We start from the raw sequence: 24801 nt of genomic DNA on the forward strand, positions 1-24801 counted from the left end.
TGCTAGAAAAGGAGGTGGCCAGTGCTCCTCTACTTACTTTTGTCTAGAGCTGGCGTGATGTATGTGAAAAGAACTGTCTTTTCTGCATCAATTTCAAGGTAACTGCTGCAAGTGTCAGTAGTCCTCACTAACGGACTAGTCTGTTGGTTTTAGTGATGAATACCATCTGTTTCCCACAGGGAGGACCGCACATTTTTAAGAAATGCTAGAAAATAACTATGAATATGAATAGATGACAATTAACTCTGTCTTTTTCTAATGGGACTTTTTAGAAAAAGTAATTCTCTTTTTTTGTCTTTCAGCCATGGAAGAGTTAATAGTTGAGCTGCGCCTGTTTCTTGAACTTCTGGACCATGAATATCTAACTTCCACTGTCAGGGAGAAGAAGGCAGTAATAACTAACATTCTCCTGAGGATACAGTCATCAAAAGGTCAGTGTCAGGGGTGGGTTTTCTCACTTGCAGAATGCACAGAGTAAGTCTGTGTCCAGTGAAATAGCTTTAAGGGCTAGAGGCAAGCCCTAAATTGAAGCAAGACAGAAAGAAAGGGTGAAGCCAAAGTGTAACTTCCCTGAATGCTTTCCTTCATTTTCAGCAGTAAAATACAGCGAAAGGCATACCGGCAGTGTCTTCGGTGCACAAGGGTGAATGCAGCCACAAAATTACATACTAGGTAGAATGCTTTAACTTCTCCTCATGTAGTGGTTACTTCATTTTATTTGTGGCAGCAGTGCAATTTATGAGTTTTGATGGAAAAGTAATACTGCATCAGGGAGTGCTGGCCACTGCACCATCTTATAGATGCGTGGGTGCTGCATGCTTCATCTCTGTCAAATGACCCAAATCCATCAAAAGGCTTGAGACTGAGTTGGTGCATGGCTGATACAGGAGTGCCAAGCCAGAGCTAGGAGATGGCTGTCAGCATGTTTGGTTTGCATTTTGCAATTAGATTAATATTCACTTTCCCCTTTTCTTCCTATCTGAAACCATTTTGATTGCACAATCTCTTTTGTCTCCATCAAGATTATGAAACTGAATGCAATATAAATGATTCATTGTGTACAGCAAGCTTTCCACAGACCTTATACAGAGAATATGCCTCACTATTTTTTCTAACAGTGCTCTTACATTTCCTTAGAGCACCTTTCTGTATGAAGTGGCTCTGGGCTATAAGACCTCTGTCTCTCCTGCATTTGTCAGAGATACTGTCAGTATAAACTGTCAGTGTTTAGATTTTTAAAAAATACCAGAGTGTGTTGAAGAAAAATGCCACACTGTGAGCAGCTGCATTTCTCATGATTTGTTTCCTTTCCAGTGCTAAAAAAATATGGCAGTGTTTTTCCCCTTCAGTACAGAAGTCATTTTTGCTACAGGATTCAAGTCCAAGGAGACCAACTTGAAAATAATTATTGTCCTTCTTTTCATTTTGACATTCTTAAAGACTCATCACTATTTTTACTTTACTACTGAGAGGAGGCAGGTACTAATTAAACATATTGTGGAAGGAGGCCTCATGCTCCAAAAGCCGATCAAAATACACCAAACCCCCCAAACCCAAAATCTCTAGGTGAGAACCTGCAGTTTGATATGCATAGAAACAGCTGTATTTTACAGGAGTTCAAAATAACCTCAACAATGCTAATCTGACACTGCATCTTCTTCTTGTAATCTTTTCAACTAAATTTATTAAGAAAATCATTTTACTTCCTCAAGAAGTCGGACAACATTCTGTTGCCAACTTTGCAAATACACGAAAGGGTTGTCATATCCTTTCCTTCTGGATTGTGGGTGGTGTGTCAGGATATGAAAGCTGCAGCTCTACTAGTAAATTAAACAGTGCTGGGTGTGTTTCGTGGATCCTGGAACTCAATTATTTGTGCTGTTAAATTACAAGGTGGTCCTTGGCATGGATTTGGCCTGAGCTGACTTGTCTCCTCCATCAGTTCCTAGGCATGATTTGGGAGTTGGCACGAGCAAAGATCTGTTCCCAACAGAAAGTTCAAAATCATCCCCCTCCACCCTGGTTTTGAGGGGTGAGAGATTTTAACTGTGTGGGTATGGATTTCTCCATACCAGAGCACCTTCCTAGGCATGTTTAATTTAAGACAATAGATGTGACCAAGGATAAAAAGACTCAAGGACTGTAGCCATCTACCTTTCAGACCTACCATTTAGGTTTTAAAGCCTATTACAGGATCTATATAACAAGATCCATTGCATCCTATTACCGGATCCATCCATTAACAAGATCCATACAAGATCCATCTATTAAGTGGTAGGGCTTGGTTCAGTACAGTTGTTACTGAAACATTATACCCTCTTCTAGCACCTACATTCAAGAAGACAAAATCTAGACATTTAAAAGAAAAGTAACGAAAGTGATTAAAGGCTCCAGAAATACGCCTTCAAATTTTCTGAAATGAGGTATCATAATTAGTCATGCTGTAAAAAAGGAATGACTGAGAATGAGCTCTTAGACTTAGACAACAAAAAGGAGTATGCGATGCCTGAATGTTTGGTTCAAAGTGGAAATAAAGCGTGTATTTTGAGCACTGAAGCTATGAACTAATGGAAGAACTTAGTAAGGTCTGGATGCCGTTGCTGGCATTTTATCAAGATGGAATATTTTGCTAAAAGATATACTCTAGTTCAAACAAGAATAAATTCAAGGAAATCCCATAGTTAAGCAAGAGGTCATAGGACTATACTTTATATAACTATAAACTCTGGTTTATGGAACTGCAGTTGAAATAGAGTGTAAGCCAGCATGGCCTCTAAAAAAAGTATCCTGTTTCTCTCCCCAGGCTACTCATTTTTGCTCATCATGTACTTCATCTTCCCTTCTGCTTGCACAAGCATTATGTGCTTTTTTTTGATGGTTTATTTCTAACCAGTGACACTTCCCTGGTCTGGTTCAACTTGAGGCCACACACATGCTTACGCTGGAGCAAAGGAGAGGTTGGTGCGGGGACAGGAACAAGGCAGGGAAGGAGAGGAGCTGCCTGCGTGGGAGCTCTGCCATCCATCCTGTACTGGCTTCAAGTGTGTGTGAAACTACCCAGGGAGTCATGTACTTCACTGGAGCTGACCCTGTTGCTTGTTTTATCAGTTATAATGTTCAGTACTCCCATCCCTTTGAAATTATTCATCTCTTCATTAAAATTAAAAGCAAGAAAAGATGCATAAACTCACTGTACTCTGTAACTAAGCTGCACTGTCATTCAGAGTCTGTTTTTCAAAATGTTGTTTTACTCCACCCACATAACTCCACGAGAGCTCTTGGGTTGCTGGCACAGTTTAAGAGGCCTGAGGACTATGCTGAGTTCAAACTCTTTATGTGCATTTGCAAAAATCAACTGTGTGAATCCAATAGGATATTTTGATTGCTGGAGCAAACCATTTAAGATCAACAGGGAACAGTAATGAAGGATCTGTGCAACTGGGAACTGGCTGGGTTCTTTATGACATCTGGAAATGGACAATTATGTTTTTTTTGTAAAGGTGTGGAAATTATTATAATGGACTGGTTGGCTTTTAGTAAAACATTATAAACTTAGTGAGTTCTTACTTGGGGAACTCTTTAGAAATCTTTTGCCTTGTTCTGTTACATCTCCCAAATGTATGCTGTTTTCTTCATTTAATATCCATCAAGCAGAGAGAACTGGGCCAGGCAGATGTATTCTTCAGGTCATAGCTGCCTGGCCTCGACCTGCCCCACATCCAAACCAGTGGTTACTCTGAATAGCTGGCAAAACTATAAACTTTATTTTTCTTCCTGAGCCTTGGCATGCCTGATACATTGTAGGTCTGAACAAAACACTTGGCATTTCCTTCTGAAACTTAGACTTTCTTCTGAAAAACAAAGACACAAACAGTTTATTTTGGAGTAAGAACTGTTGGTGGATTTAGTCATTTAATATGACTGTCAACATTGCCTATTTTCCTTAAAGGGACCTGATGCTGTAAACCCATAATGCTGACTTAGCTGTGTAATTTAGTAGAAGAAAGTAAGTGTTAGAGCAGGTTCTTGCTTAAACACACATCGTTCAAAACAGGGAAAAAACTAGTTTTACAGTCGGTAGAATTCATTTGGAATACCTCTTTTTTCAGTAAAAAGCCCTTCATATTTGGCTTTTGTTTGTTATGGAAAGCATGGGAGACTTGGATATGGACAGCAGTCATAATATGGATTCATCCTACACAAAGAGAAACAAGTGAAACTTATACTGAAAAAAAAAAATAAATTGGAATGTTTCCCAAGGCTAATCCCCCTCTTGATTTGTAGGAAGAAAGAAGAAGCTGTAGCCCTTAGAGCCAGTTTATTTTGTCAGTGTTGTTTTTCAATCCATGACTTCACAGCCAGTGGGACTGGGTTATTATGACAAGAAACATTTCATCATTGATTACATTTTTCAGAATTATATGATCTTGACCAAAAGACATCCATTTGACTATGTAAATATATATTTTAAAAACTAAACTAAACACTAGGAGCTGAATTCAGTTTAACGGTAAGCAGCGTACGATCCATTGACTGAATTTTTGCCAGAACATTGAGGAGATGCACCCTAATCTCCTTTTTGATATTTAGAAAAATAAACGATGTCATGTTCCTATGAAGTGAGTTCAACTGGGATATAAATTATTGTGCTAAAATCTCCGAATGAGTGGGCCACTCCTCTTTTTCCCTGGGAGGGAAATGCAATAGTGATACAAAGGACCCTCAAAGCAGCTTTTACATTCAGCTCCTTTACCATTTTCAAATTCACCTGGAAAACTATGTGATTATTTAAAAAAAAAAATGAGAGGAAGAAGGAAATTATGGGAAAACATGCTCAGTGTGCAGTTCTGTTAATAGTGAGCTGGTTAGGGCAATGTGCCCCCTCCCCTGTAGCAGCGTGCTTCAGTTTGGGGTGTTGTAGCATCCTGCATCTCCCAGGACTTGTGCAGACTCGCTCCACAGCTCCATGATCAGAGGCAGTGGGGGCAGCAGGGACCCTGGGGAACGTGGGTGCTGTGGGCTTGGCTGAATAGCTGTCACCACTGCTGCAGGGGAGGGAGGGAGGCAAGGTCTCTTCTTCTGCCCTCTTCTCCACTCTTTTGGCATGAAAGGTGGTTTTGGACTCATTTCTGCATGGTGGCCTTGCCTATCCAAAATGTGCCATGGGAACAACTGTTGCTTGTCTCTGCTAGTAAAGGGCAGCCATCCACATACTGTCCACAGGCTGACCATGTTTTATTCACTGTACGGTGGTGCCATTGTGATGTTTACATGTGTGGTTTTATGTGTACGGTAGACGCCTGGCAACATGTTTGAATTTTAGCTGTTTAAGTCTTTCAGTTCCAGATGGATAGGCAGTTCAGAATGATTTCCTGTACATTTTTTCTGTGTCTGGTATTTGTTGATCCAAATAGCATATATGTCATTATCATATAGAGTAAGTATGTGTTTGTCCTGCTTGATTAAATTCCTGAATTCCCAGCATTCTTCCAGTGCTTCCTTGGTAACTGCACTCAGGAGGTAGGTTGTGAGCAGCACTGCATGCCAGATTTCAGTGTGTGACAGTCAGACATGGTGTCCACGTGTGGAAAAAAATGTCCTGTTTGCATCCACCAAGGTGTCAAGTGATGTCTGTTGCTCTTCCACAGGTTTTGAAATAAAAGAACATGTACAGAAGCAAGAAGTTGCCAACAGTCTGCCAGCACCTCCTCAAATGCCTCTGCCGGAAATACCTCAGCAGTGGCTGGTGAGTGTTAATTGAAATATATAAATATGTGTATCAGAGAGAATATATTTGTGATAAGGACTAACAGAAATTTTTACAAGGGGAAGGAACCTGCAGTTTGGAGGAAATGGTGATTCCTCTCAATTCTGCTCAGGTTGAGGAAATTGGGTTCAACTTGCAGAAGAGAAGGCAAAAGATACTCTGTGGTGATATAAGCCTGGGAACAGGCCACCTGCAAAGGCTGTGGATTTGCAGTCTTTGGCAATTTTAAAAATTAAAGTGGCACAAGCCTGCGCAACTTAAGTTCAAAGCTTGACCTGCCTTGTGTTGGGACTTGGCCTGGCCAAGCCCACGGGTCCCAGCCAATTTCTTAGGATTTTAAGGATCAGCATTCCCTGGAGCAAATCTTATGAGAACACTCACTCTTGATAGCCAAAGAATGAAAGGTCAAGGTTTTAAAATGAAGGAAGAATATTTTTTTATAAAGTCTTTAGTGCCCTTCTGTGCTCAGTCTCTGGGTAGGAAGATCCCTGCAGAACAAGTAGAAGTGTATGTTTGTCAAGATGTTTATAGCAAAGACACTGTTTTAGATCTGTAATTCAGTTTCCCCCGTTGGGACCAGCTCTCTTGTTACAGAATAAGATATGAACAAGTTTTGATTCTCCTCCTACTGACTTTACAGTAGATTTGAAGAAAACAGTTTCAACTTTTTTTAGAGAAGCATAAGCAAATAATGATTTAGCCTATTGAAAGGTGAACACAGTCCTAACCCAACACTTATAAATTATCCATCTTTTTATTCATTTGTGAAAAATTTTGTGCATGGTGATAAGAACAATCCATGAGACCTGCATTCATTGGCTGAAGCAGGAAATATAGATGCAGCTTATGGGGGCAGGACAGCTGGATGACTGATGTTCTGCTTCATTTTAGTGTGTCACTCTGTTGTTGAATTTTGCTCAATTCTAAGAGATACATAAGCCAGTAGCATCTGAGGAACATAAGAACTAATCTATCAGATCAAACTCTTGGCCAGACTTTTGTAATAACCTTTATTTGATGGTGAATATGTACTGCAGAACAAAGTAAAAAAAACAAACAAACAAACATGTATTATGCAGAATACCTTAATCATAGTTTCTCCTTAAGCGCTGCCAGCTTTTGGTTTGTGACCTGAACAAGATTATTGGTTTTTTTTTTAATTTTAAGTCTGCCTAATCTAATGAGATATGCTGGAATCATCACAGAAGGATGATGTTTATGCTAGAAACATTCATATCCAGAGTTGGTATATGTACTGTAGCAAAATTCAAAGAAAAAGAATGCCATAAAATATTTATGCAATATTTGAATGGATGCAAAAGTGATCTTATTAATATGCAGTGAAACCTGGAGAATCCATTTCATGGTTAACAGTGCCTGAAAATGATTATTTTTCTCTAATTCAAGATGCATGTAGCATAAATTACAAGGGAGGGAACTGATGAGAGTCAGGAAAATTAGGCAAAATCCATATGCCTTTGAGATGTAGACTTCAGGTGCTAGCTTCATAAACTGAAGCCAATTGAGATCCTTGTTCTTTCATATTTATGTAGGTTCAGTATAATAAACTGGCTCTGAAGATTCAAGTTGTTTTTCTAAAGACAACCGACCTACTTTTCCTTTCTCCTATACTAATGTGTAAATTCCCTTCAAATTGGTACAGCTGCAGCGAGTGAAATGGTGTGAAGCATGAATTAGGTCCAGAAGGTCAAACTGGTTTTTTGCAGTAGTTCAGTTTGGATTCTGGAGTAACAAAAATATTTCTCTGAGACACGGTGGGAATTGCCATGGAAGTTGACACAGTTAGAGCTGGCTGGTCTTGACTGCGGTCTTCCCATGTTGAGCCTCACAAAACAGAGTCTGAACGTGGCCCTCCCCTCGAACCTGCACCTAATGCTGTGAATGCTTTAATCTCGGTGAAGTCACCAAGCAGAGCTGTTTTTCCATAGTGATGGAAGCTGATTTTTGTCCGTTTTTCTGTAATTCCCAATAGGGGTGGTTCGAGCCTCCCTGTCTGGTGTAGGTGGCACTCTGAGATCAGCCAGGAAATGCCTCAGGCCTCTCGTTGTCTTGCATTATCCAAATACAGTTACGAGTGGCACTATTTTAAGATGGTAGCACATTGTAATTTGTGAAAAAAATGACAGACTGCTGTCATCCTGCAAAAGACCAGGTGGAGTCAGAAGGGAAGGACAAAACTGTCAGCTTCTTGACCTTTGAACACCAGGCAAGCTCAAACCACATTCTGACTCTTTAACATCTTCTCCTGAAGTTGTGTTGAACTAATGGAATTGATCATTAGCTCTTTTCTGGAAACCTTTCTCTATTAGATGCCTCTTTGTTACCCCCTCATTATTATTAGATATGGTTTGAGACTGTCATACTATCTTTCTTTTTACACCAGGCTGGACATCAGTGATAGTGGCTGAGATCTAATTTTCCCTTCCATTAATGCTCCTGTATGGTGATTTTCAACCTACCCTTAATCAGTGGACTCCTAAAACTGGTAGCTGATGATGCCCTTCTGGACATAACTACATTGCTCAGTGACACAAATACTGAGCTACATTTCCTAGACACTTTTCATGGACCGCGCCTTGCTAGTCAAGTGGAAGAAATCCCCTGGGCCCACCAGAGACTAAAAAATTCTGCTCCAGGTTGCCCTTCTTCACATGGCAAGTTGGAAGTAGTGTTGTATGACACTTCTTTTTGTCAGTCGTTCAGGACAGAAACTTTTTCCACTTGCTCATTAACATCTAGTGGTGGTCTCAGCCTCCAGTGGAAACACAATGTGCTGCTGGAACGCAGGGATTTACTTGAAGTGGGAATCAATGACTTTAAATAAACTATGCACTGTTTTAAAATCTGTGTTTTTAGCGCATCAGTTATTGAGCGTGATGGAAATTAAAGTTTCATTTACACCACTGTTTCTTTTTATGGCACTCAAGGGATACTTCATTCAAAAATGTTTAGTCTGAACTGATGTTTAAGCTTTTACTTATGTAAAGATGTGTGGGTGGGAAGGAATTCAATACTCCTTAACGCAGTGCCAGGAGCCAGAATTATGTGTGGGCAGGTGCTGTGCAAGGTTTCCTTTGGAAATCTGTAAATAGACCAGCGTATTTGCTCAGGCCAAATCTTGTATCAGTTTTGTTATTCATCAGCCCGTGAACAAAGAGTATAAAATTAATTTTATTTAGAGACATACTGTTAACAGTTTAAATCAAGTTTCCAGCTATTAAAACACGTTAAAGCCCAGAGAGCTTTCCTGGACTCAGTGGGCTTTGGATCAGTTCTTAAAATCGAGGCACAAAGCTGGATCTTGCATATACTTGAACAAAGCAAATCACTAATCACACAATCTCTTAGTAATTTTATTTTTCCATATACATTCCCTTGCCTAAATCTGGTCTATCAGACTTTCTGTCAGGCTTAGAAATTACAAATACTTGCTTGCTTTAGCCTGTGCATACAGCTCCTTCAGATGGCCAGCAAAGTAAAAGCTGGAGATAAAGGATGTGAGCTTAAGGGCAACTCAGAGTCCTCCTGCAGAACTGAAACACCAGTTGCCTGGGTGCACTAACGTGTCCTTGCTAGCATGAATACAGTGCCAGCAGCTGGGGAAGCTTGGCCTGGGTCAGCAGCAGAGGAGGAGATGACCACGTTTGAAATGGAGTTATGTTGGCTCGCTGCTCTTGAGCCTGTTACTGCGAGGACTTGTATCTTTTAGCCTGCTTTCTCCATCTCTACATCAGCAGCCACTTTGGTGTTATTTCCCTGTGATTGACAGGCAAGAAGCAGCGCTAAATGATGGGTTTGGATGAATAACAGAGGCAATGCCCTCTATGTACCTCACAGCGCTGCTGGTGGTTTAACACCTGGCATCCCATCATTGCACTATCACCAAGTTGCCTTGAAGTACATTTTCCACTGAGGCAGTAGGATAAGATCCAATGTGTCCTGCTGCTCAGATGCGCTAGAGGATTACTGGCATAAATTATCCACAGCATGACAGTGACAGAATACTTCTAGCCTCCCAGCATTTGGTTGTGATATTACATCTGACAGTTGGTGATTTCAGTGCACTGTGCAGTCCAACAAAATCAAATACAAACAGCACACTTAGCTATTTTTGATGTTTTTCACAGTAAAATTGAGTATATGTTTTATTTTTCTTGGAATATTGACAATTTAATAATTATTTAACCACAACAAGTGTCCAGCAAGATGCCAGAACCCCTGCAGATATAAATCAAAAGGATAGGTCATCTTCCTCCAACCCTTTCCTGCAACGTACACAGTCACTCTGTAGGAGTGTTTCATATAAATGGGTTTCCTATAGTGGAGAAGCAATTTGACAGCCTCCCTTTATCTGGCTTCCTGTCAGGTATACTCTCAGATATTTATTAGAAAATGCGGAAAGGAGACAGTGTCCTTGGAGAAGAAAATGTCATCCTGAAATCAAAAGGATTTTTAAGATGATACATCACCAATTACATTAATCATTCTTTGAACAACAATGAAAAAAGTGCCAGTCTTAAAGATTCTTCTAAAATGTGCAGTCAGGCTGGTGCAATAGCAAAAGCAAGGGACTCGTGCCCAGTGGGTACTTATGACTCTTTATTTCATCTTGTTTTTTCTTCTAAACAGTTAAATCAGTTGTTATTCTTTGTTCTTCTTAAAAGTTAATCTTAAGATAGTATGTTTTTCACCTTGCAGAAAATTCTTAAAAGCCACAAAAATTAATTCAACAAAAAATTCAGTTGTTTGATTCAGCACTGCCTCATAACTTCAGTGTGAACGCATCTCAACAAGTTCCATAATGAAGGAACAACTGAAGGGGCCTTTTTTATTATTCAGTGCAGTCACTCTTACTGCAGGTAATTATAAAATAATAACCTTTTCAGAAACTTAATGAAATATCTTTACTAGCACTTGGATTTCTTTAACCCACTGTTTCAGTTTGAAAGGCTGTTCCACCATACCAGCGTTCATTGCCAGGCTTTGTCCTTGTGTTTAAGTAGTTTTTTTCCACTCAGTTTGAGACCTGTAGCTCAGATATCCTTTGAAATCACAATCATATTTGTCTCAGGTTTCATTTCACTCCATTTCGTATGAGAAGGGCTCTATCGGTTGCATTTTGAGCCACAGTTTAATTCTAGTGAACTAGTTCCCATATCAGTATTTCTCCTGTGCAGGACACTGTAGTTGCCATTCCCATGTCTCCTGGCTGATGTTGGTGCCTTGTTGTTGGTGTTTTATTTCACATTCGCAAATGGTATCACAGAAAAGTTTTAGTTAAAGTAATTTCCTTCTTGGTTTACTTACAGTACACTTTTATAACAATGCACATCACCAAATGTCGAAGTTTTCACGTCTAAGCTGCTAGAATGAGCTGTTCCCGACTCTGCCTTTGGCTGGAGTTTGCATTTGAACTGGATCAGCTCAGCTCAAGTTTAGAGTAGGATTGAACTGCTTTACCAGATTCTTTCTATGATCATTGGGAAGCTGTATGCCCTCTTTTCTGTCTTTACTAGATGCTGATGGTCTTTGACCTCCATAGAAGAAAGCTATTAAATGACTAATGCCACAGATTTGTTAGGATGTTGTCCCACCATTTTTCATAGCATGCTTACACTTGTGGTCTCCGCTTTTTTGTTTCTTGTCTCTATGCTGTATCTGTCCATAAAACACCCTCCCTGTGATGATTGTTAGGAACCAGCCTATTTACTTTCCTAAGCATGCTCGTTAATGTGCTGTGTACAAACACATGGGAAAGGAATTCAGACAGTAAGTAGCAGTCTTTTCTTGTTTTTATTTGATGCAGCGCTCAGGCCCTTAGAGAATATTGTTCTGGTGGACTTTTCTCACTGTACTGCCTTGTCTCTGGTCTGCACTGTTATGTCATGTATCTGGATGAGCTCACTGACTCCTCGAATAGGAAGGTGATTTTTGCTTTGCTGGAGAATACAGACACCTCTTTGAGCACAGCTACAATGAGCACCTCTGACTCAGGGCCCCATGCTGCTTAAAATTCAGATTCATCTTTTCATCTTTCTCATGTGATATGCATGAAAGTGTTCTCTAGCATTAATTAAAGCCTGTTTTTCTTCTTGGTACACCCAGACCCTTTGCTTGATATGAGTCAACTCTGTTGTTTTGTCCCAGTGATGCTTCTAACTGGCTATATCATAACCTTTTATTATAAAATCTGAATGATACAGAAGTATCATGGTTTTGTTTCTGGCTCATTCTTTTTTGCTTTTTAATTCTTTCCTTAGGTGTTCTGTTACTTCCATGGAGTCTGGAGTTTATTTCCACTTGTCTTCCATAGAGTTTTGGTGTAACTCCTTCCAGCTATCTGTCCTTTCAGTGATGCATTCTGCACTCCACCCTTTTCAGTTTTATTTAATATCTCAAATGTTAATTAAATACAATGTCAAGAACTGAGACTTAAGCTTATGCCTGGGTTCTGCTGCAGATTGGCATTGCCATCAGAGAGATGCAAGAACCCAGCTTGGTTCTGAGCTCAGTCAGTATACTGTGCTGGCTTCTTACTGTTCCCATTTGCCTCCCATTGCTATCTTTAGCTTCTTATTGCTTATGTAAAGGGGTTATCTAAACAGAACTCCAGTGTGCTGTATTAAGTGAAATGAAACTCAGTTCCTGATGAGGTTTCTGTGTAAATGCTCTTCAGACAATCTTCAGATGAAACTGTGGAGCCATGGTATGCCCTGATCCGTTCTTTAAGTGTGAGCAAGTCTTTTCAGATCCCTTTCCCATCATCAGGCTCTGCTTTCTGAGTCTGTGATCTGTTTGTTGTCACTATACTCTACATGCTAAACACTTTTCCAGAGGTACCTTTAATTAGACATTCACCCCTGAGTCAGCAGACACACTCAGGCTGTGTCAGATGTACCTCCGCTCCCTGAAGGACAGCGTGCAAAGCATGTTCTTAGTCTTAAACCTCCTCAAGTCACTGTTCAGGATCACGCTAAGCAAAATCTTTCCTTGTGCTTATACTTATCCTCTGCCTGGTAGCCACTTCCCCTGGCATTTCCTCCTTGCCCTCATCTGTTCAGCAGTACGGTAGGAGCCAGCGGGTTACCAGATCAGCTCTTTGTAGGATTGCTGGGGGCCGTTGGGCCTCCCATCATGTCTGTCTCCAGCTGTTGATTTCTTAGGCAAGTCCTTTTGGTTTTCTCCTGGTAGCACCAGTGTCCCAGAGCGGTGGTTGTACCAACAGCCCACTATGCAGCCATGTTACCCACCTTGTGGTGGGACTGGCAGGATTACTCTGTTCCAAAAAGCTGAGTTTGATGTCTGGCTGTCTGGTTTGCTGTCTTTTGTCAGATGTGCTCAGAAGGTGAAAAGAGAAGTTGTTAGACTTCTTTCATATTATTTGGCTCCTGGTTTTGCAGGGTCCAGCTGACAAGCTGCAAAATTTATAACTTTGGGATACAGAGCTGAGGTCAAATGAAGAATTCTTCTCAGCTTCTGCTTGTCTACGCTCAGGCTAATATTTCACTCCTGCACAGCTCAGTATGGTTCCAACTTCCCATATAGTCAGCACTTTTGTCCTGAATAAATCCAAGGTCCATCCAGGTCCTCAACTGCTGGCAATAAACAGTGATTTCTTGTTATTGCCTTAGTGATTTTCAGTTTATCTAAAGCCTTTCATACCAAGCGTGTGGCAAGTACTGGTGCCCAATTTCCAGCCTTCACAGTGGTACAAAGAAGCCTGCTTGAAATGTGCTGTCAGTAATTTTGGCAGTTGTATTGATATGCACTTTGTTGATTATTTAGCTTTCTGGACATCAACTGTTTTTACATGTGGGGAAAGGGATCATAAATGTGTTCCCTCTCCCAGGCTAAGGATGCACTGGGGTTGTATGGAGGTCAGGTCTAAGCTTGCACCACACCAAATGGCACGTGCATGTGTCCAGGTTCCTTCTTGACAGCCCACATTTGCCTGCTGGCTTCTGAATAGCTTTATTATGCATCACCAGTGTGTGACCACTTTTCCAGTCTCATATTGCTGCTTTTCAGTGTTGAGGGGTTACGTAGCAGCTGGCTCCACAGTCCGGTTGGATCCGAATTGGTGGTTGATCTAATAACACATGTGCGAGTGTGGCCCTTGAATTGCTGGCAGCCTTTGCCAGCAGCACAGGTGTACTGACAGTCTCTGCCTCTGTTAAAGTCACTGCTTTGCACTGGAAATCTCCACATCCTAAATTATTACACAAAGGGAGGTGTTTCTTTCTATTTCCTACAGAGTGTAAGTCTTCATTGGGGTGTAAAGTGATTTGATATCCTCAAGCCCCTATACGATGACATTTATTTTTCTCTGTCTTTCATACTGCTTTCCACACTACATACTTTCGTATCGCCAGCAGATATCAGCTAGACTATCCCTAAAAAAAAAGTTACTGCCTATCTTGTAGGTACCTTTGGACAGAAGGGAGAAATAAAGTATTTTATCTCTTAGAATAAAGAAGGAGTTTATTTGTGGTCTGTGGAACACAGAGGGCGGGTGGAGGGGAAGACCATGATACGCCATAAAATTAATATTTCTATGAAGTCGGTTTCATAGTCTCTAGTATAATAATGAATTCTACTATCCAGGTAAATATTCCTTATTATTTGGAGATATTTATTTGTTTCTTTCTCTCAACAATCCCTCCTGGAAGCTGTAGCAGAGCATCCTGCAAACAATCCCATCTTCAGTGTCTTCAGAGATCTCAGTTCTGTAACATAATTATCACCCTGCCAGCTTCTTGGTTTCAAGTAAAGCAACTCTCATTTGGTCTCAGACCCAGCACCTGACAAACACCTATAACAGTATTGTTTCAGTATTACTGATATTATTCTGGGCAACAATATCTCACTCATCTTTGTCCCTTTTCCTCCACAGAGATAAAAATAATGGTAATTTTCTTTCTAAATCAGTTCTTATTCCTGTGATTGAGCAAGGTCATTTGTCTTGAAAGGCAGCATTCCCTAGTTTTCTTCCCTGTGGCCTGTTGTTAAAAAAAATAAAAGTAGAAATTCTTGCTAATGACTTCTTTTCAGGTTGCCAGGTCTTTACTCCTGACACCACTCAAACTTCACATGTTCTAGGTTTGTTTTTTGGTTTTTTTTTTTTTATTTTTTTGTTTTTTTAATATTTAATCCTTTTATAGAATATAAAAATAGTTTTGTGGGGTTTATTTTTCAGGTAAACTACTGAGAAGTTACTGAATCAAGAATTGTTTCAGTTCATAATTCATAATTTCATAAAGATTTTTCCACTGAAAAATTGCCAAATTGAAAGAATTAGCAATAGTAAAAAGAGTAAAGCACTGTAAATATCAGTAAGTAATATCAGAATGCTCAGATGTACTTTTTACTTTTCTTGATGCTCAAACTCTTATGTGTTCCATAGCTCCCAAAAGATGTAGCTGTTTATAGCACATATTTGAGCGAGGTATTTTTATTTTGTATTTAGTCAGTTGGATTTTCTTTCAATATTAAAGCAGCCTTGCTTTAGTCAGAAAGTATTTAATGCTGGATGTTTCTGGTCCTCCTAATAATTTTTTTATTTAATCTTTTTTATAATTGTTTTCAACTTTGTTATGGCAAGCACTGCAAAATGCATTTCAGAAAGGAGGACCTGGTTAATTCAGCAATGGATTCCATCTGTGTTGACGTTGGCTGCACAGCCCAGCCCGCCCCAGCTGTATGAAGTAAGCGGTGCTCCAGCAGGGTCGACTTCAGACAAGCACCATTTGTGTTTCATTTCCTTTTTTTCTTTCTTTCTGAATAACATTTTGTCTAAAAACAAGGATTTTTTTCCCCCCCGATCTTTATTGGAACTCTTATTTGTTTCTGGATAAAAGATAGCTTTGAAACCTTGGTGCTGTGTCAAGTCAAAATTGGAATGAGTCTCAGGATGGGTATTTCTTGGGTGAATTAGGTTTAATAATGATAGGAATTTCATATATCATATATACACCTGATGGGGGAAATACTTTAAAGCTAGACCAAGATATTAATATATCTGTCTTATGAAAGGGGTGGTATGAATCTACACTGCCCCAGGAACAAACCTTGACCCCAAGTCACTTGAGCAAGGCTCTCACCTGCGTATAGGGACAAAATACAAATTCTTTGGAGGCAGTTCCACCTATTGTATCCGGCAGTTCAGGCCACACAGAGCTGAGGTGTGCCGGTGTGTAGGGCAAAATTCATCATGTGCTGTCAATTTTCCAATATTAATGAACATGTAGTATTTTTTAATGTCCCTTACGCCCATTGTGCAGCACATCTAACCTGGAAAGTCTCGTTTATTTTGTGCGTATGTGCAGATTTGCAATTTGGGGGTTTTTTTTCAGCAGAATCACAGAGAAACTATGCCAAAAGTTGTATTTTTTCATTATTTTGCTTCTTTGACAGATAATTTCTCTAGCAAAACTGGTCTGTGAGGAACACTCATGTCTAGCTCTGAACTCTGGAAAGATGAATCCAGCCCTGAAAGTGCTCACAGAAGTCATTTCATTACAGCTAATGCCACAAGTTATTGAAACTAAGATTCCTCCTGGGTAGCTTTAGATCTATAGTAAAAGAGGAGTCTAGTCATTGTGGCTTCATCTATATTACATGGAAGAAGGCTCTATGCCCCTACTAGATTGTTCAGCCCATTGAATTGCACTCCAGAAGTGTCTTTGCCTGACCATGACCAAAGCCCACCCTGACTAGTTTCTTACTTTGGTATCTCTGCTCGTTCCCCGAGTTTAGACTGGATCAATCCAGTGCAGACAAACAAAAGATAAAGATGTATTGAAAAAAATGTTACTGCAAAAATGAGACTCTGCTTACAAGTTGTATTTTTGTAATCACACAATAAACCACGTGTTTTGGAAAAAGGCTTCAGTGTTTTCTCTAATATGAAAATATGGAACTAAAAACCTGTAGCAAATATGAATGAGTTCTATAAAGTACAGTTGTTTTGGTACTTGTTAAGGAAATAGAACAGTAAAGTCATATGGAAGAAGTCAGAAAGAACTAAGTTTACTTTGTTACTATATCAACATACCAGCAGTCCGTCAGTTTTAAATTTAAAACAGGTTTATATTTAGAAAAGAAGCGTTTTAGAATTTGACCTGGTATTTGAAATATTTATTTTATCATATAATAGTTTCTTGATGTTCCAAACTTTTCATTGGTTGTAGCTCAGTTTTCACTATGTAGAAATAGCATTTTAAAAATTGATGTCTATATTAAGAATTGAATTACCATTGAAAAACAAAATACATCATGAAAACATGGTCTAAATTATCTGTCCTTGATCTCTGCCAGCCCAGGCTATTTAATTTTTCTAAACTGTCCAGCCAACTGTTGTTTTCTGCTGTAATATGAATTATTTTAGGTGTAAAATACTGACAAATAAACCTTAACACTGTAAAATGGTCCATGCACTGAAATCTCTTTCCTAAGCAGACCTTTTAGATTTCTAGTTCTTAAACAGAGAACTATATCTTTACAACATTTTTAACACTTAATGGTGTTGTAGAAAGAACTTCTTTTAATGTAGCTGTTATCTTGATTTTGTCATCCTTAACAATGGCAAGTAGGATCCTACTGTGTTTATATCCCCAGAGGACTCAGAGAACATGCAAGAAGGCTCTGCTTCCTTATCATGAGTGGAGGTAAAAGTCTTGATAGTAATGATTTAAAAATGTATCATTATGTTATGAAGCATAATAAAAGTCACTTTATTGCTTCACATCTCAACCTCTACTTATTATTGTTTAACAACATATGAGGAACTTGAGATTTAGATTCTAAAAGATGCTACCCTGCAGAACACACCTTATTCAATGGATAACATCTAATTCACCCCTCCAGTGCCTTGCCTTTAGAGATAGCTAATGTACGAAATAGTCACAAGAGTAGCCATTGGGTTTATAAGGCAGGTAACTTTAGCACTGATCATGAGCAGATGTTCAGGGCATGTTCAATTGAACACCTTTTTTGTCTCTAATCAATGTTCTTTTTTTTTTTTTTTTTTTCCCCCCTTCATTTAGCCACCAGATAATGGGCCTCCACCATTACCAACATCTTCCCTTCCTGAAGGCTATTATGAAGAGGCAGTGCCACTTAGTCCTGGGAAGGCTCCGGAGTACATTACTTCCAGTGAGTAATAAATATCCAGATCAGTTTCTGAGCAATTGGTAATTCTAGTGTCCTTCAACTTTTTTTGATATTTGACAGCTACTTCTCTATTAGTGCTGTGGTGATATGTGGTAAGCTTGGCTTTGACCATTTGTGGCTGGTTCTAGTTATTGTCACTGGCCAGTTTGCAGACCTGTTTCAGTGTGCACGAACCAGGCTCCTTTTAGAGGAAACTAAACCTGGAGCTCGAGCTAGTTGCACATAAACCTGTTTCAGCTGCTTTTGGAGACAGAGTGTCCAAGTCAGCCACTGGTCTTTTGGACAGTTTTGAACCACAATCACGGTGGGGGTATTGGACCAGGAGTCCAGAGTTAAAGATTGTCCAGAGTAAACCTCTCTAAACTGGAGATACTGTAAATGCAGAGGTCTCAGAAACTGGTGCTGATCTGCAGATCTATTGACATGTGTCTGTTGCGCTGAATTATTTACTGAAGTAGACAAAAAGAAAAAAAGAATTATTGAAAATATGTGATTTGCAGCATTTCTGACAACACATTGTGGATAGGGATGAATCAGTCGTACTGGCTCCCTCAAGCCATGTTTGATGCTCCTAACAGTATTTTTGTGAACTACTTGCTTAGTGCAGAAGGCAGAGGGCTGCCTCCTAACTGACCATCAGAATGTGCTTCTGCAACACACAAATGCTCCCTCTCATGTCGAAATGCTGATCCAAAGACCAGTGCACTTAAGGGGAGGTACACTGAGAGCACGCTGATGAAACGCTGAAATGAGTGCTGTGAGCATTTACACAGGGTCAGTCAACAGGACATTATGTACCAAAAAATTGCAAAGATTTTCTTTTTTGCTACTTTTTTTATTGGCTGGGGTAGCTTATTACTTGTGTATGGCTGATTTATCACTAATCATTATTTTCTATGTCCCAAAGATTAAAGGCATACCTTCCCCCATTTAATAGCCATTTTTATTGTTTGAACCAGAACAAATGAATAAAATTATAACTCTGTTCTTAAAACACATGCGTAAGAGTCACCTTAGAATGTTAATTATTCATTTGTACACTGCAAGAACTGAGTTTATCTGTCAGCTTTTAATTTATCTAAGAAAACCAAGGTAAGAAAGAGTTTCATATGCTGTAAAGCAATTGAAGGAACATACAGTCTTAGCAGAGCAGCAGTATCACTCCTCTCTTCACTTCCTCCCTTGAAATGCTGCAGGGTGGTCCTGCTACACCCTGTAATCCAGTGAACTGCTGATTTGTGTTTTGTCATTAAACAAGAGCCGTGCTCAGGCAGAAAAATATTAATAGTACAAATATTAATAGCACTGCTAAAGGATTGCCTAGGGGAAAAAAGACAAAATGTAAAACTGATTTCTTATTGTACTTAACCATCCAAATCCATAAAAATATTTAGGATATCAGCCTTAAAAGTTCATTAATAATTCTGTAATTTAAGTGTTTATATCCAGACATTTAAAGCTCTGTTAGCATAGCTTACCATCTTGTGTAAAAGTATTCTGCTCTTCATCAGTACTTTGTTTCGGAGAGACATTTTTCACTTTTTCTACACATGCTAGTTTGTGTCTCAGAGCCTGAAAGCCTTGTTTTGGATGTGATACAGCAGTTTGGAGAAACAAAGAACAGAAGCGGGATGTGGCAAAGAGCAGAAAAATTTCAGCCCGGATGATATGAGTACTCTAAGATGTTCATCCTTCCTGGTGTGAGTCACACACCGAATTTCTGGCCAAGAGCCCCACAAACCAAGGAGAAGAGAAACATGGGGAGTAGTTAATGGGCAGGATATGGCAACGCGTCCCCAGAGATCCTGTTGGACTGCGTGAGGATGGGAGCCTCAGAAGCCCCTGTTGGCTTTCATCCTCCTATAAACAGAAATTTGGATGAACCTGCATCTGCGATGCTAGCAGAGTTCCTCTGCTGATCATACAATTTGTGGCTAACAGGAAATCTTGGACTGCTTGTGAGCCTATGTGGGAAATACCTGTAGGATATTTAACATGCAGAATATCACTCTCTACTTTGAAGTCTCAATCAGCACTTCCTACAATTAATTTTTTAGAAACTGGTAAAACTTGCTGTAAGAAAAAAAAGTAAGATTCAATACTGTAAGGAAAAAGCAGTTATTTAACCCCATAACTGCTGAAAAGAAGCTGAAATTGTTGCATGGGATTTATGGTAAGAAGAAAAACAACTTTTTGATATATGGCAAAGAGATGATCAATAATTTGTTTCCAGGTGAAACTTTATTTTCTGCAATATGAAAAAGTTAAATAGTGTCCTAAAGAGGAAGGAAAAACAACGTGGTTTTTTTTACATCCTTTTGATTGATGCACTTAAAAATGCAGTTGGGGAAGGTGTATTTGATAGACCCTGTTATAGAAAAGTCTTTGAATCTGTCACGCAAACATCCCTTCTTCAGTGCATAGTCAAGTGTGTAGAAAAATGACCCAGCTCCACTCTCTTGGGAAGACTGTGTTTGAGCAGTGTCACTCCTGTACCATCATCTTTCAGGTTGATCTGATGCAAATTAATACCCAGACACTCTTACATTGAAAAGGTGGTTTCTTAATTTTGGAGGAAAAATCTCATTAGTAATTAAACAAAAAATTGCTACCAGAATAGTATTTCTGTTTCTCACTATATGAGTAGTGACTTCTTACTTCTGCTTCTTCCCTCAAAAAAATTTAAGTTTCAGAATAATATTATTGCCAAAACTAGAACAAAATGTCAAATGAGGTGAAAGGGTATTGTAGAAAGGGAGCAAACATCAAGGTGAACATTGTGACAGTGTCGTAGCTGCCACAAAGATCACTACTAAATTTGAAGAAGGGATGAGGAGGTTGTGGGTACCCATGTTTTTACTTTTTGAAAATGGAGAGGTGACAGTTAAAGATGAATTCCCAGAGAGACAGCAACTTGAGGTTATGGCAGCTTGTCCTTTAGCCCATACCTTTGGAAGAAGGCCTTCTTGAAGATGCTGATTTAATGACTAGACCTTACATCTTCATATTTGGTAACACCACATGAATCATTCTGCCCCTGCTTCAAACAGGCTGGCATGCTACTGTGTGTTTTGAGACTCATTGACGATCTCTCAAGCACTTCCTGATGTTTCTGTGTGAAAGTTTGTGGATAGCCACTCCCAAAGGAGGTTGGCAGGAAGAATGTTTTGTTTTGGTTCTGGTTTTGGTGGGTTTTTGTTTAGACTTTTTTCCTGCTTCATGGAGAGGAAGGAGCAAGAGAAGGATGAAGCGGCAAGTTCCATCAGATCTTACACAATCTTTTAAACAAATATACAAAAATAAATACTATGGAATAAATGTTTCCAAATCTGTCAGTTTAAACATCTACCCTAATTTTTTCCATCTCTCTCTTGATTTTTGTAAAGCAAGTGAAAAATCGTAGTGTTTTCCCGTTGATAATCATCTGAGGCTTTTACCACTTGCCCACATGGAGCTGCCCCAAACCAAACACTCCATAGCAGAATTGACCAGAAGACAGCAATTCAATTTAAGAGAAAAAAAAAATAAAGTTTCAAGAGCTTCAAATTTTATTTTCATTTCACTTTGGAATGAAGATGTACTGTTTTGTACATTTTTGTGAAAACACAAACTGGATCAGAATATCTAGTCTTGATTCAGAGATGTGAGGTCTGGGTATATCCCATTCTGACTCCGCACTCTGACTCTGCAAGAACTGATTTAGAATGAGCTTTCCAGCAATCCACTCTCTTGTCCTCTTCCCGATTGTCCCAGATTTCCTTCCTACATCTCAGTTGTGTCCTAAATACCTAGCTAAAGCAAATGAGAGATTTTCTTCCACCTTCTGGCCTAAAAATATATCAAAGTCTTCTTGAAACGTTTGGATTAAATTTCAGCTGTTAAAAATATTCCCATCAATTCTCCTTTATGGGAACATGTGCCAGTGAGTAACAGGGATGTTATATACCCACATAAACAAATAAGTCCAGATGGTGGAAGAGAGGGTTCTGTGATAATGGCAAATCAGTTTTGTAGTTGAAGGGACTGCTAGAGCTGACTGCATTGTTGAAAATAAAAGGCCTGAACAAATATTGTTTCATTAAAAAGGAATCTTGCCATTCCATCACCAAACTTGAAGGAGGATGAAGCTGTTTAGGCTTAGCACGTAACAAAACATTTTTTTGAAAAATACCTTGAACTCCAGCAGAATCCGTAGTTCAAGGAACAACATTGTCTATTCAGTGTTAATTGTATCAGTGCAGTGCTGTATTTGAGGATTGTGTGAAATGTTATGATGGGTAGATAGTACCCCATAATTTACTTCTGTGACCTTTGCCATATTGTTTGTTTCTTTATGTGCTTTGCTAATATTGACATTTCTGTGCCTATATTATGCAATGGTGCAAGATGAAGATGTTTCTCTGTAAAAGAATTGCAATAGGTACAAGTATCTACCAAATAATATTTTGAAACTAATAAAAGTGCTACTTAAAATTGTAGCTATTTATTCCCAGCTCATTTTTTTCAATTAAAATTCCCAAGATGTCAGTATGTTTCATAATGGAACAGCATCTCTTATTCAATTAACTTAGTGTATTGATATTACTAAGCACTGAAACAGTAATTCGTTCATGGCTGACTTTCAAAAGTCTTAAAATGAACCCTGTTGAGATTTTCAGTTATTTGAGTACGCTTCCTGGCTAAATGTTTTAACTTGACACTTTTACACTTTTCTTAAAGATTATGACTCAGATGCTATGAGCAGCTCATATGAATCCTATGATGAAGAAGAGGAGGATGGAAAGGGGAAGAAAATGAGACATCAGTGGCCTTCCGAGGAGGCATCTATGGATCTGGTGAAGGATGCCAAAATCTGTGCCTTCCTCCTTAGAAAGAAACGATTTGGGCAATGGACCAAACTACTGTGTGTTATCAAAGAAAACAAACTACTGGTAATTTTTGTTTTATCTAGCGGTATTTTCTTTGTACCTTTTAGATGATGTGTTTATTTTTACAGGAATCTGGGTTTTGGAATATGTTCTGCTAACAGTAGCCAACTCTATGGTAACCTTACCAAAGACTTTGGTTATGATTTACCCAAGAAATAGAGAAGCACTGAAATAATTAAGTGTATCATTTATCCACTTAGAACTTTGATTTTTATTGCACTTAAACTTAAACCTAGGCAGTTCCCTGATATTGGAAAGAAAGTCTGGCCTATTAGCTTCTAACATATTTCATTTGGAAATAAAAAATTGCTGAAACTGTAAATCCAGTCTTTCATTCCCTATGGACCAAAAATCTCATAGGGAGCTTTGTGTATGAACTGTTGGATCAGACCACTGGAGAGAAAAGTCCCTTGTTAGACTGAGAATTCACTTGGCAACATATGCCGTGGTAATGTATACACTTTAAACTAAACCTTTGCCATCTGTTCTGGGGTAATTACAGATGCAGTATTCACATGATGCACAGCTGCATCTTAGACAGGAGAGAAACTAGTGGATGTGTTTGTTCCTTAAGCAAATCTGTTATGTTTCTTTCACATTGGAGGCAGCAGTAAAAGATTCCATAAGTTAGTAAATTATCTGCTCATAGATGGCTTTTTGTTTTCTGAAAAGAGAGCCTAATTGAGGGAAACACTCATTTCTGTGTCATTATAAGTGAATTCATGCTTACAGTAATGACTAAGTTGGGGCTTAGGCACTCCCTGTCTTCCTATCGGGTGCTTTCAACAGTTGTAACTAATTATGTAACTAATAAATACTGCAGTATCCCAAATGTTAAAAGCTGTTTAACAGGTGATAGAATGTTTTCCATAGAACCTCATTATTCTACACTGGTACAACATAGCTTAGATGTGTTCATTTTCCAAGTACATTTGTGGTTATGGCACTATAGGAAAGAACAGGATATGAAATAGGGATAACTGGGTAAGAGATTTCTGAAAATATAGTTGGAATTCATTTGCTAGTTTTCAGTGCTTACTGAGGATTTAGTTTCTGTATCCTCCTCTATTTAAATGTCGAAAAAAACCGTTGATTCTGATTCAATTTGTATTATGTTGTTATAATGCCATTATCCTTAGTCCACATTTTTATCACCATATATCAAGATCATATCAGATTTCAGGACTGCCTGATAACAGTTTAAAGAAAAGAAAGAGGGAGAGAGACAGATTTTCTCTGAAGTCACACAGTATATCTTTTACAATTATGTTTGTTGTTCTATATAGAAATATGCTATTTTTTCTATTTTCATTTCCTTTAGCCACATGTGTGGTCTGAAAAGTTTTTTTCCTTATAGGGATTGTCTTTCAGTAATTCTGTAATGGGGATTAAGAAAACAAAAATCACAATAGGAGTCTAACGAACAAGTTACACAAGATTAGTTTATTGTTTCTAGGAAGACTTATATAACTTATGAGATATGCAAGTAAAACAAATATGTGTTCTTAGGGGTTAGTATTTGCTTGTGTCATAGATGCAGCTGTCATCATAAAACCAAAATATTTTAATTAGAACTAGACATTAGCAATAACTTTTAGTAGGGAATAGTTTTTCACTTTAAAGAATGTCAATTTATAAAGACATCAATTTTAGTAATGTATAATTATAAATAAAATATTTAAATTAATATAAATGGAATTATATGCTGTGTATTGCTTCTTAAAGTGACCAGTGTTGTATGTTTTAAAGATTTCATAACCTGAAAACTTCATATTCTTTTAATGTTACAGACTTAAAATCTGTGACCAATCTAGAGAAACTGTGAGTTAAGGGGCTTTGGAGAGTGAGGGAGGATTATGAGTGATGTGCAGAGGCTGGTTTAGAGTGGCTGGATTTTCTCAGCCCTAGTTTGGG

General features: G+C 38.8%; 1 protein-coding gene across 2 annotated transcripts in view; it reads left to right on the plus strand.

Moving 5' to 3' along the window:
* The first annotated feature begins 299 nt into the window (after positions 1-299).
* The window catches only part of AFAP1 (actin filament associated protein 1), a 61921-nt gene continuing 37419 nt past the window's right edge, over positions 300-24801 (plus strand). For both annotated transcript variants that reach the window (XM_010076812.1, XM_010076813.1), the window contains exons 1-4: positions 300-431; positions 5649-5746; positions 17833-17941; positions 22679-22890. In XM_010076812.1, coding sequence (XP_010075114.1) covers positions 305-431; positions 5649-5746; positions 17833-17941; positions 22679-22890 — 546 coding nt within the window. In that variant the 5' untranslated portion in view covers positions 300-304. The remainder of the gene's footprint in view (positions 432-5648; positions 5747-17832; positions 17942-22678; positions 22891-24801) is intronic.

Source organism: Pterocles gutturalis, unplaced genomic scaffold, assembly GCF_000699245.1.
Source record: "Pterocles gutturalis isolate BGI_N339 unplaced genomic scaffold, ASM69924v1 scaffold8, whole genome shotgun sequence".
Taxonomy (NCBI): Eukaryota; Metazoa; Chordata; class Aves; order Pterocliformes; family Pteroclidae; genus Pterocles; species Pterocles gutturalis.